The sequence below is a fragment of the Sinocyclocheilus rhinocerous genome, unplaced genomic scaffold (assembly GCF_001515625.1).
Source record: "Sinocyclocheilus rhinocerous isolate Xijiao unplaced genomic scaffold, SAMN03320098_v1.1 scaffold1467, whole genome shotgun sequence".
In the NCBI taxonomy this organism is placed as follows: Eukaryota; Metazoa; Chordata; class Actinopteri; order Cypriniformes; family Cyprinidae; genus Sinocyclocheilus; species Sinocyclocheilus rhinocerous.
The window spans coordinates 760,628-774,611 of record NW_015647960.1 but is presented as its reverse complement, the minus strand read 5'-3'; the positions used below and the strand labels follow the sequence as shown (position 1 = coordinate 774,611).

The following is a 13,984-nucleotide window of genomic DNA, read 5'->3' as shown; positions in this document are numbered from 1 at the left end:
AAAATCATCAGACTTGCTGAAACACTCCTGCAGCCTTCATAAGAGCACTTACACATCACAAAAAGTTTTGGAGGAGAATTTGACGGACGGAAATGTTTTAAACCTGTAATTTTAAGCAATCTTAAAGGATTTGGGCTAGATTCAGAATCGGTTAACCGACTGCCATTCAGTTCTTGACTGCAAATTTGAATTGGCCGAACCTTACAGGAAGTTGTATGGTCATTTGAATCGCAATGCTAAAAAAGGAATTTTTACTGAATTTTAATTCAGTACAGGCAATGCATTTTGGTTAATGTGCACAATTTTGGATAAACTGAGAATCACCTTTTTTTACTGTTTAAAATAACAGTCATGTTTTTTATGATTCTGAAGAAGATTTTTCATAACATTGTTGAACATTAGTCTACTAACAAAATAACATGTAATTTACTAGAGCTTCTGATAAAATGTTATTTGCTTCATTTATAAAATGCAATAAACAAACAATGAAGTATTTGAAGAAAAATATGGAAGTATGTAAATAAAAAATGTAAACACTAAGCTTGCATCATTTTCTCCAAAAAAAAAAAAAGTCATTTAAACTAATTGTTTAAAGACCTGGTTGGATGAGTGACTCAGTGATTCACTCACAACGTTTCATTCCAGTATAAATCAGTGATTTTGAACGAATCATTTTAATGAATGATTCACTGTCCTGACCCGAACAGATCTGGAGAAATTTAACAGTACATCACTTGTTTACCTCTGGATCCACTGCAGTGAATGGGTGCCGTCAGAATGAGCACAAACAAATGATAAAAACATCACAATAATCCAGTATGTATTCTACATGACTCCAGTCCATCAACTAACATCTTGTGAAGTGAAAATCTGTTTGAAAGAAACAAATGTATTAAGACATTTTTAACTTTAAACTGTCACTTCTGGCCAAAATACATAATCCATAATAACGCTTCCTCCAGTTAAAAAGGTCCATGCCCTGTTGTTGTCGCACATCAAAATCCACCCACATATTTGTTTAGAACTGTTTTCACTTGAGGACTTGTATTTTAGCCAGAAGCAACGGTTTGAAGTTAAAACATCTTAATGATGGATTTGTGTCTTACAAACACGCAGCTTTTCACATCACAACACATTAACTGATGGACTGGAGTGGTGTGGATTATTGTGATGTTTTTATCAGCTGTTTGGACTCTCATTCTGACGGCACCCATTCACTGCAGAGGATTCATTGGTGAGCAAGTGATGTGATGCTACATTTCTCCAAATCTGTTCTGATGAAGAAACAAACTCATTTGCATCTTGGATGGCCTGAGGGTGAGTACATCTTTATAAATTTTCATTTTTGGGTGAACTATTCTTTTTCATTTTTGGATAACTATTCCTTTTTCATTTTTGGATAACTATTCCTTTATTCCTTCCTTGCATGATTTGATTTATAACAGGAAAGACAAATGCATGAGAGTGTGTTTGCTCCCTTTATTAGAGACCTCTGCAGTATAGTTAGGTGACCCACCACATCAGCTGTCCATCCGAAGCAATTTTACAAGTAGCTGAAGTGAATCCTGATTATGAACTTTATAATTGGTCTGATGCAAATCTCTCGCTCCCAGTAATTGACTGTATCCTCCCAAACATCTTCGCGACATGTGCTAGATTCATCATTTTTAATTGCAACTTGGGTTAGTACTCCCTCAGGTAAGAAAAATTAGATCTCTTTAATATCTCATCAGTTTGGCCTAGACAGCAAGAAAATTAATTGAAGAGCAATTGGAGATTTCTGCATAAGCCTTTTCATGCTTCTCTTGAAAAAAAAAGACAATTTCTCCAGTTGTGCTATCAACATTTTAATTAATTTTTTTAATTATTGTTATTTTACTATTTTTTTATATATTGTTTTAGCTTTTTTATTTTTCGTTCATTTTATTTATATTTCAGTTTTAGTTTTAGTTTTAGTATGTTTAATTTTTCAGCTTAATTATTTCAGTTACCATAGCAGCATAAGTTTGTAATTTTCGTTTTCAAGATTTTCATCTATTGTTTATATTTTATTTCAGCTAAACATCAAATTAAATTTATTTGTAAATGTAAGTGATTTTTATATATTTATTTATTTCATTATTTAATTTACTCTTAATTCTGAGAGTAAACTCTATACTCAGCTATTTCCATTTCTTCTGTTTCTGTTGATATGTAAATGGACATTTAACACGATAACCCAAAGTCTCCTGAGCTATGAAAGAGCAATAAGCCGTTCCTCTGGGTGATCAAAAGCTCAAGGGAAGTTTTATTTCTCTTTTTTAATGAAAAGTATTTCCGAACGTAACTTGTTCTTTTGAGGTCTTCTGTGTGATTATTTACATTTAAACGTCTATATCTTTTCCAGTTTGTCCAGATAAGTTGCCTGGTCTACAACCCTGGACTCCTGGACACAATGAAGCCCACAGAGTCACCATCGGTTACGGCCGCAAAGTCGTCCTCACCGCATCCGCGACCGTCCATTCCATCGAGATCCTCAACGGAGGTAGATCTTCCTAATAAAACCTCTTTCAAACATCTCCACAACATTAAAGTGCCATGAAGATTTACATCCCTCATGATGAAGGCCAAGCTTGACATGAGCCGTGACAGGCTTAAATCAAAACACATTTCAGACGAATCGCCCTGAGCGTGGAATATTCTAGAGTTTGATGGGGGAATTCCATCACAATCCGTGCCAAAAAGTAACCATCTATTTGTTCTTTTAGAGCTAGAATTGGAGAACCTCCTGCATGCTCACTGGTTGAAAATCAAGGGTGAAAGATCAGGATTGGTTTGATTATTTTGTTCATTTTAGGGAAGCTTGTGATCGCTGATTCCAGTCGACCCATTTTTCTGCGGGCTAAGCACATCCTCATCGGGAACAAGGGTGAACTTCACATTGGCAGTCCAGAATGTCCTTACAAAGGCAACCTCACCATCTCTCTCTTTGGCAGGTATGAATATAGGCTTTGAAAAATCACCAGACCTGCTAAAGCACTCCTGCAGCCTTCATAAAGGCACTTACAGAGTAGAGAAAGTTTTGGAGAACTTGACAGATAGAAATGTTCTAAGCCTGTCATTTTAAGTAAATCTGAAGGTTTTGTGCTAAATTCAGAATCAGACAATTGACTCCCATTCAATTCTTGACAGTAAATTTGAATTGAACTGGCCAAACCTCACAGGAAGTTGAATGGTAATTTGAATTGCCATAATAATTTTCCCATAACTACATAAATAAAAACATAATACTGTAGACTACTTGTCACTAGGGCTGCAAAGGGGTGGAAAATTTACGGTAAATTTCTGGAAACTTTCCAAAATTTCTGGAATGTTTCTGAAATTTACTGGAAAAGAGTAGAGAAAGTTTTGGAGAACTTGACAGATAGAAATGTTCTAAGCCTGTCATTTTAAGTAAATCTGAAGGTTTTGTGCTAAATTCAGAATCAGACAATTGACTCCCATTCAATTCTTGACAGTAAATTTGAATTGAACTGGCCAAACCTCACAGGAAGTTGAATGGTAATTTGAATTGCCATAATAATTTTCCCATAACTACATAAATAAAAACATAATACTGTAGACTACTTGTCACTAGGGCTGCAAAGGGGTGGAAAATTTACTGTAAATTTCTGGAAACTTTCCAAAAATCCCTGGAATTTTCCAAAAAAATCCTGGAAAATGTCCAAAATTTCTGGAATGTTTCTGAAATTTACTGGAAATTGTCCACCTTTTTGCAACCCTACTTGTCACTAGGGAGAAAGATGGCAAAAACAATTTGTCATTCCAAAATCTTTACATACAAATATTTATTAGTTTAAATTAATTGTTGAATAAACTGGTTCAATGAATGATTCAATGACTCACTCACAAAGTCACTTTTGTTTAATTCCTGAATGAATCAGCAATTTTGAACAAATCACATTAATGAATGATTCACTGACTCAAGCAGTTTTTGCATTAATTGCTATATATTTTTATATGTATCAATATATAGCCATGCATATATTGCCGTATATTGAAAAATATAATCTTTAGTTTCCCATATATGGAAATGTATTATTTAATACATCACATTATATTTTCCAGTATATTCTCTTACATTTTTGTTTAGTAAGAGTAGCCTTGCTGCTGACAAGTAAACAAATAAATAAAATTCATATCAGAATCATTTGCAATCTTAAATCGGGAATTTAAAAAGCATTCTCTTCAATGCTAAATGCATGGGACGATTTGCTAATCTGATTTGTTGTTGTTTTGAAAAAGGTCTGACGACAGCGAGGTCGAACACAGTTATTTTGGCCGCAAGTACATTGGCGTAGGAACTGGAGGAACCTTGGAGATCCACGGTGAAAAGAAGCTGTCATGGACTTTCCTGAACAAAACCCTCCATCCTGGGCAGGGTAATGAGAACAGTTACCGTTTCGAAAGGAGCTGGGGCAACAGAGGCATCATCATTCACGTCATCAACCCCAAGACCGGAGATGTGATGCACACTGATAGGTCATTGGGACACCATCTCCCCTCAACATTTTTTGCTCTTAAAGTTAATTTCTAATTAATGCATGCTTGCTTCTTGACAGATGAAAGGTTGTTACTTCAGTACATCATGCAAAACCAACTAACCGATGGCTTTAATGTGCGGTTGGAATTAAAACAGTAATTACAAATCGACTGTCAAAACAAACAGCGCTTCCAAGTTGGCATCTTCACAGGCGATTGATCTATGACTATTTTTCATCACAGAAATGAGCGTCTGTTATTGAATCACAGCTGGAGGATCTGGCTAAAAAGGCTCTCACTAAGCTGGGTAGCCAACACTTCCATCGACTCGGATTCCGGTACGATGACCAGTTTCCAACTTAACAACAGTTGCTTATCCATGACCGGGCTAGAATTTGCTTTAGCATTAGTTGAGAATTGGACACCGAATTTAGGGCAATCTGGTCCAGTCAGGTATGCGTGTGTCAGTCAGCTTGGCTGCATTCACATTTTCCTCTTTGCATCGCCGCTGGTCTGAGACCGGTGAAATATATTTCTTGAAATAGCATCTAAATCAGGGGCAAACCCTGTCCGTGTAGTTCTACCTTCCTGCACACAACTCTAATAGAGCTTACAAACTAGAGGAAACTTTTATGAAGCGTTTGATGGAAATGCATAAAATATGCCTCAAGGGTGTGGGGAAAAAACCATAATAATAATGCATTTTACTGGTATAGCACCTTTCCTGCTTTCATACATAAAATGCAACTCAAAGTGCTTGACTGACTGGAATATAAAAACGGGTATTAAAAAAAAAAGAAAGCATAAAAATGCAAACAGCAAGCCAGTTTGAAATCATCAGCTTAATTAATCTGCAATTTATTCTGTTGCACAAAGGATTGTGTACTATTTTGGATGGATAATAATGAAATTGGGATGCAGCGCGTGATTGGCTGTTTCAGGTGTGTTTGATTAGAGTTGGAACTGCATTTTGTGGGATGGTCCATCTCCAGGAACAGGGTTTCGGGAAGCCCTTTCTGTTTATGGAATATAAATTGCATGAATTTATAAAGTCATTACTAGAAAATTACTAGAATGAATTCTAGAGCATTGCAAATGGGCTGCAGATCGTTATGAATTAGGAATGAAAAATCAGAGATCTCTTTAATTTATAGCTGTATGCTCTGTCTGAGCATCAACAATCATCTCATTTAAGTTTTCTTTCTCCTGTGGGATTTTAGGAGTAACATATGAGACAAAGCTGATATTTAAATGAAACCGAAAACATCAAACTCTGAGGGATTTTTCTCTGGGACGGTTAGGAAATGCTGTGGCTCGTTCGAATGAAATTGTTGTTTACACGAGTGAAGCTTGGCTGTGAGAATAGTATTAGCATAGCTGTGACAGATAACAACTTTGGAGTAATTAAAATGTTTAATGAAACCCCAAGCTACAATCCAGAATCTGTGTAACATCTGATGCCTGGGAAACTCATTTGTTCCTAAACTTTACAATCGCTCACATTTAAATGTTTCAGACCCACTAATATTGGTCACATTTAAAAGACCATGTCAACAACCTCACAAAAACGGAGTCTATCTGAGCAGAGAGTTGTACTGAGGCACTTTGGCTTCTGAGAAAAAGCTTGAGCTCTCTTTTCTACCAAAATATCTGCATCGTCAGGTGTCACTGGACAGCAGCGACACCTCTTTGGCCTGTCAGTCTGGTCTAGCTGAAGAAAATTGTCCTGATGATGGTGTCGGGCTGTTTCTCTCAGAGTGGAGCAGGAGCTGATGGGAAACTCTGGCGTTGTAATTACCCAATCCTCTCTGAGAAGCGCGAGCCGCCAATCACACCATAAGTCAACATCATTTACAGCAGTGAAAGTCAGAATGTTTGTCTAGGAGGGACATCTTATTCATGGCCAACTCTTCAAACTTATTTGTCCCTCACACACCTTCCTCTCTGTCCTGTGTGTTTCTCTGCAGGCATCCGTGGAGTTTTATTACAATCAAAGGGGACGCGTCCTCAGCGGTCGAGGATCATGCCGTCTATCAGGGTGAGCCTCTTTTGCCCACTTGTTTGCCCAGCGATGGAAAGCAAACAGGAGCACGGAAACGAAGTAACTTGAAAGCGAGCTGATGCTGGGGTTTTGTGTGTGTTTGTGTGTTCAGGAACCAAGGCTTCGTCTGAGGCCAGGAGCTCTCGGGTGTTTCACTCAGGTTACGGAGAGCATTTCACCATCACCACCATCAGTCAGTGGGTTCAAGGTACAAACACGCTTCACCACTGCTACTAAACACACACACACAGGACTCGTTTGCAGGTCCAGGATGGTTTATGCTGGTTTGTTGTTGGTCTAGCTGGTGGACCAGCAAAACTTAATGGAATAGTTCACTCAAAAAATTGTATTATTTTTTTTATTTACTCACTCTCTTGGTGTATTTTATCATCCATGGAGCACAAAAGGAGAAGTTTAGCAGAATAGGGGCTGTTAACTTTCAAAACAGCAGCAACTACAACAAAAAAAACTGCATAAAAGCATCATAATGTATATTTCAAGTCTTATGAAGGCATATTATCTTTGCGAGAGGAAAATCTTTGCATGAAGATAATACTTTTATAAAGGAAAGATGCATTAAATTGATCATTTATAATGTTCAAATAAATGCTGTTCCTTTGAACTTTGTCATCAAAATATTCAAAATTGTCAGTTTCCACAAAAATTTTAATGTTTTCAAAAATATAATAATTATAAATATAATTTATATAATATTGAAATTATTATTTATATTTTATTTTATTATATAAGAAATAAATCGTCTCCAGGTTACATATGTAACCATGGTTCCCCGAAGGGAACGAGACGCTGCATCCGAAGACACTACGGGAACGCCCCCAGCGTGACCGTGCTCTGAATCACATGTGTAATCAGTCCAATGGAAGGGCGAGACGTCATAGGTCCTGGTCGCTACGTCACCCGCCTATGACGTCTCGCCCTTCCATTGGACTGATTACACATGTGATTCAGAGCACGGTCACGCTGGGGGCGTTCCCGTAGTGTCTTCGGACGCAGCTCGAGTTCCTGAAGGGGAACTGATATGTACATTAACATTATAATTATATTCAATTTATCAACATATATTAAAATATATTATAGTTTATTATATAAGAAATAAATATAATTTGTAAATTTATTACAATTATGTTCAATTCAATCCATTTATATAATTTCATATTATATTAAAATCTGTTTTATTACAAATAAATATGTAAATGTATTATATGTGTGCACTTTGGATGGGTTAAATGCAGAGCACTAATTCCAAGTATGGGTCACCATACTTGGCCACATGTCACGTCACTTTCACTTTTCACTTTCACTTTCACTTTATTACAAATATTTTTGTATATTTTATATATAATAAATAAAAATGACAGTGTAGGGTCAGCATAATAGAGACTGTTAGGCTCTGAAATGGACAAAAAAGCACCATAAAATAACAGATCAAAATGTCAATCACACAATGTGATCACATGACTTCAGAAGATTTGTTCCACCATTTACTGAATTTTAAAAAGAGTGACTGACATTTTCCGTTGTATTGACTGATTAAAAAGGAGGTATTGGGTCTATTGCATTTCTCTACTTTAGAGACATTTTCACAGTCAAAGATACTAGTGGATTAAAAATGAAGAAAAGACACTTTAAAGTGCCCCTGTGAAAATAAATGAGAGAAGATTTGAGGAGAGAAACAGTGTAGTCCGGTGGTAGTATATTCATGCGATATTGTTCATTAAATCTAAGGTCTCTTTCACATTGTGAGAGCAGAGAAAAATGAAAAGGCCAAAAACCTGCAACTCAGCGGTTGGTAAAACTAAAAAAAAAAAGCTCTTGCAGAACAAGTGTTATTTTTCCTGCAAGAGAAGATATCAATGTCACATTAAAAATGCCAAATGCTACAGTATTTTACAGATGGACAAAAAACTCTTTTAGAATGTTACAAAATATCTATATTTCAAATACATTCTGAACATTCTATTCATCCTGAAAATCAATGTATCGCTGTTCCCACAAAAATATGAAGCAGCACAACTGATTTCACCATTGATAATGATCAGAAATGTTTCTTGAGCCTCAAATCAGCAAATTAGAATGATTTCTGAAGGATCATGTCACACTGAAAATTCAGATTTGAATGGAAGAAAATTCAGGAATTAGCATGGAAGAGACAGCAGCTGCTAAGGACTCTTAATTACACATATCTTAATTTAGCCATACAGCATTCCGTTTTCCAAAAAAGGTATAGTGCAAAGTGCAAGTAGATTAAATAAAGCTTCAAAAATGAATCTTGAAGACTCTTCGCCCATATGATGTGTGAATGATGTTAATCAGGATTCATAGGGATCCAACATGCTATATTTGGTTCCCCTCCACCTCCAGTTTCTCAATCTTCCTGAGAATCTCTCCCAATATCCCACAATCCTCGGCGCTGTTAACTAATATCCGCGTGGCGTCTGTCTGTCCGCCCCCGAGTCCCAGCAGCTTAATTACCCAACCCACCACTTACACCTGCACATCCTCAACCAGCGCCTCAATCACACAGTCGCACAGAACAGCCCCATTCTGAAGATGCCATCTGTTTGTTCATCACCAAAGTGATAATTTAGTTAACAAGTGTGCAAGATCTTATTATGGGCAGAGAATGAACTCATTTAGATGTAGAATTAAAGTCCTGCCGTATGATTACAGTGCACAGATGGGGAAAAGTGGTTGAAATTTATTCTGGAATTCCGGGAACAAGTTTGGGCCCATGGAATGCTTTTAGCTTTGAGACCATTGATATGCTATTGCACTCCTAAATGTTAACTTTTATTGGATATACGCTACTGTTCAAAAGTTTGAAAAAGATTTTTTTATGTTTATGAAAAATGGGGGGGGGTTATGTATCTAATACTTAAATATTTATAATAATAAATAATAATAAATATTTTTGAAAGAAGTCTCTTACGCTCACCAAGGTTGTGTTTATTTGATCCAAAATACAACAAAAACTGAAATATTGTGAATTACAATTATAAATAACTGTTTTCTTTGTGAATCTATTTTAAAATAAAGCAATAAGCCCCAAGAAGCCGTGGTTTAGGATAGTTCCGGTCCTTGATTCTGATTGGCTGAGCCATGTTCAAAGCTGTTGTAAATTACTCAACACCTTTGTTTACATTTGTGTGTTTCTCGGCAACCACTTTGTTGGAACCACCACTGTTTCCGAGGAACTACATTGTTTGGTGGAAGAATAAGTTTTTTTTAATATCATTACACTTTATTTGCTCTGTTTTATTTTGTGAAACCTTACTACGTATATGGAATAACCGTTTTATAAAAGCAATAAGTCCCGTGAAGCAGTGGTTTACAGTGAATTTATAACAGCTAAGGGGGTTTTAGCAACAACGTAATCTATTCCTGTGATCAAAGCTGAATTTTCAGCATCATTACTCCAGTCTTCAGTGTCACATGATCCTTCAGAAATCATTCTGATATGCTGATTTGCAGTTCATCACTTTTCAGCAATAAAAAAAAGAAAGAAACACAAATGTTATGTTTATCTAAAGTCATTTTGGCTTATTAGATTGGTTTCTCTCAACATGGGGTCAGGATGGCTGTCAGTCAATAAATTGGAAAACAAAGTAACTTCTATTACTTATTTAAAAAAGTAACTCGGATATTTTCTTGTAAATTAAAAAGTAATGCATTGCTTTACTAGTTACTTGAATAAAGTGTGTCTGATTAGGTAACTCACACTACTTGTAATGCGTTCCCCCAACACTGCACTCTGACACCAGTTCACTTTTCACATGTTCATATACACAGTAAATTCTCCACCACACTCTTGGAGTGGATTCTGAGAGCTCTTTTGCATTGAAGGGCTCTTTATAATTTGTCGTAGCTCCTAATCATTTTCAAGTATCCCCTGAACAGCGTGAACACTTGAGATTTCTGCCCTGAGCGTAGCGGAGAGTGAAGGAGGAACATCTTTTCAATTGAATGGCAGAGTTGTCTTTTTATTTTGTTTGGTTTGATTTGAATGCAATGCAATGCAACAAAAGTTGGCTGAACTCCCTGTAGATCTGGCAATGCAGACAGCAAAACAGGGAGGGCGAACTGCAATTATCTCTGCATAAATAGGCTTTGACAGGTAAAACAGGAAGATTAAAGATGTAAATGAGACTAATATCTACACAGAGCCTGTCTGTCGGGCAGCGCTTTAATCGGTGTGTCTGTTCATGTGGTTTTTTTAGAGGCTGAATGGACTGAGTGGTTTGACTGCGATGACGAGAGGGGGTCAGGTGACTGGGAGAAACTGACCGACCTCCACAAAGCTTTTCCAGAGCGTTCGTGCAGTAACCCTCTTGATATTGAGGTAAAAACATGTGTTTGAAATGGAATACTAACTTACTGCTTACTACATACACTCTCTGAAAAAAAAGGTACAAAACTGTCACTAGGGTGGTACCTTTTCATAATCTACTTATATGTACTTTTGAAGTACTAATAGGCACCTTTTATGAGTAAACAAGGTATAAAGATGTACCATTTAGCTTTTGTAGCCTACCTTAGGGTACCACCCAAATGATAGCTTTTTACCTTTTTTTTCTGAGAGTGTGCTTAATAAATTACTAAATGCTTATTTTTTATCAAAATTATGAACAGTTTCAAAATGTTCACATTTTATGTTATGGCCGATAATCAGTATGGTGGTCAAATGTTTTGCTTTGTTTTTAAACCACAAATACTATTTATTGTACGTGTAATCAGGCATTAAAACCTTATAATATCCAGCACAGAAGAAACAATGACATAGAATAAATGTTGACTGTTTTGAATGTGAAAAAATGAGACAAAAATAAAATATAACATTGAACTAATCAGACAAATAATCATTAAAAAATGATAATATTGGTCAATATATTGTGCATACTTCAATAAATCACATATGTTTGTACACATTACACTACTATTCAAAAGTTTGGGGTCATTTTAATGTTTTTAAAAGAAGTGTCTTCTGCTCACCAAGGCTGCATTTATTTGATTAAACAAAAATATAGTAAAAACAGTAATATTGTGAAATATTATTACAATTTAAAATATCTGTTTTCTATTTGAATATATTTTAAAATGCAATTTATTTCTGTGATGCAAAGCTGAATTTTCAGCATCATTACTCCAGTCTTCAGTGTCACACGATCCTTCAGAAATCAGTCTAATTTGCTGATTTGCTGCTCAAGACACATTTATTATTATTATCAATGTTGAAAAAAGTTGTGCTGCTTCATATTTTTGTGAAAAGGATTCTTTAGGATTCTTTGAGTTCAAAAGAACAGCATTTATTTGAAATAGAAATCTTTTGTAACATTATAAATGTCTTTACTGTCACTTTTGATCAATGCATACTTGCCAAATAAAATAATTAATTTCTTAAAAAAAAAATCTTACTGACCCAAACTTTTGAACGGTAGTGTATGTGAGAGAATGACTGTTTCGCTGTATTTAAAAATGTCTTCCTTTGCCTTCAGGCTGAAACTCTTGACGGCATCCCTGCCAACATGACAGGAGAAGTCTTCTCCAAGTTTGACAGAAAGTATGGCTTTGTGTGCCTCAACAAAGAGCAGGTGGATGGGATTTGCCACAACTACCGTGTGCGTTTCCTGTGCGGCAAGCTCGGTATGTTTGAAGCAGTCTGCTTTTGGCTTCCGGAGAAACGCTTTTCTATCAGTTACTCATGTCCCTCCAATACATTTACAACTCTGTTTCATAGAACACAATTGGTGATTTTAGTATAATGCACCTCAAGCTGCTCTTTTGCATGCAATGAAAATGAATTAGCAGCAGTATGCATATCTGTCCATGCATAGGGTCAAATGGCACGGCTGCTTACCTTTGTCGTAACAAACGTTTGGATATGCTGTTACATTTGACCAAACAATTATATATTTCCTATACTGTAAGTAAAATTAGGTGTTACAACCTTATAATCAACAGCACAGCAGAAACAATGACAAAGAATAGGATTTACTCATTTAAAAGTGAAAAAATAAAATCATCTAACTCTGGCCTAATCAGACAAATAATAAAATGATAATATTGGCCTATATAATGTGCATTCTTAAACAAATCACATCCATTCCAGTTTTGGCGTCCTTTCATACACCAGGTTATTTTTGTATCAGTGAGGTACTATTCACAATATATATTTAATATATTAAAATAATATTTAATATTTTAATATTTTGTCAGTTTTTATGTTTATATTTTCTGTTTTCATTTTAAGTACATTTTTTTTTTGTGATTTTTGTTGTGTTTTTGTCATTTTTCATTGTTTTTTTATATACTAGTTTTTATTAATTTTTATTTCTGTTTTAGTTATTTTTGTACATCAAGTTAAACCAAAAATAGAAATGTTGCCTTGGCAACTAGCTGAAATATTTTATTTATTTATTTATTTTTTTTGTTATTTTTTTTGTTTTGTATGTTATTTTTTTATGGTTTTAGATGGTTTTTAGTTATAGTTTCAATTTTAGTTAACTTTAATAACCCTGTTGTACACATTACACTACTGTTTAAAAGTTTGGGGTCAGAATTATTATTTTTTTTTTATGATTTTGAAGTCTTTAATGCTCACCAAGGCTGCAGTTATTTGATCAATATATATTTCCCATCTGTTTTATTCTGTTTAACGGGCATGATATGTGAGATAGACTTCATAAATTATTTGTGAAACCTTTGGGGCCCTATTTTAACGATCTAAGTGCATGGTCTAAAGTGCACGGCGCATTTGTGCTTAGGGCATGTCCGAATCCACTTTTGCTAGTTTAACGACGGGAAAAATGGTCGGCGCACCCGGCGCATGGTCTAAAAGGGTTGTCCCTATTCTCTTAATGAGTAATGGGTGTGTTTTGGGCGTAACGTGCCATAAACCAATCAGAGTCTCTGTTCTGAGTACCATTCCCTTTAAAAGCCAGTTGCGCTTGCGCCATGGCGGATTCGCTATTTACACGGCGGAATTTACAAGCGGAAAAATGGAGGGCTTCTCTAGTGAGGGAACGGATCTGCTCGTGCACGTAATTCTGATACATGCAAAGACTATCCATTATGACATGTAGGCATTTATATATTTATGTACACAATAATAATCTTTAAATAACAAAAAAAAAACATAAAAAATTGCGCCAGACTTTAGACCAGGTTTTAGTTGGTCAATGGCGCAGTCTATTTCAGTTGCCTCAAAATAGCAACGTGCCAACAATGCGCCTGAACACACCTCGTTTTCAGACCAGCACGCCCATGAGCGCACAAATGAGTGCAAATGCATTTGCTTTTTAAACAACGTGGCGCAGGTCGTGAAAATGACAACTGCATCAGGCTGAAGCTAGCAAAAAACACTTGCGTCGCGCCTGGTGCCGCATTGCGCCGGGTGTATGATAG

General features: G+C 35.9%; 1 protein-coding gene across 1 annotated transcript in view; it reads left to right on the top strand.

The window, feature by feature from the left end:
* Positions 1-2,379: 2,379 nt before the first annotated feature.
* cemip (cell migration inducing hyaluronidase 1) overlaps positions 2,380-13,984 on the top strand; it is a gene marked incomplete at its 5' end in the record, with an annotated part of 67,409 nt that continues 55,804 nt past the window's right edge. The window contains 8 exons of the mRNA XM_016513977.1: positions 2,380-2,524; positions 2,837-2,975; positions 4,285-4,564; positions 4,792-4,859; positions 6,489-6,559; positions 6,675-6,770; positions 10,801-10,922; positions 12,076-12,223. Of these exons, the coding sequence (XP_016369463.1) occupies positions 2,380-2,524; positions 2,837-2,975; positions 4,285-4,564; positions 4,792-4,859; positions 6,489-6,559; positions 6,675-6,770; positions 10,801-10,922; positions 12,076-12,223 (1,069 nt within the window). The remainder of the gene's footprint in view (positions 2,525-2,836; positions 2,976-4,284; positions 4,565-4,791; positions 4,860-6,488; positions 6,560-6,674; positions 6,771-10,800; positions 10,923-12,075; positions 12,224-13,984) is intronic.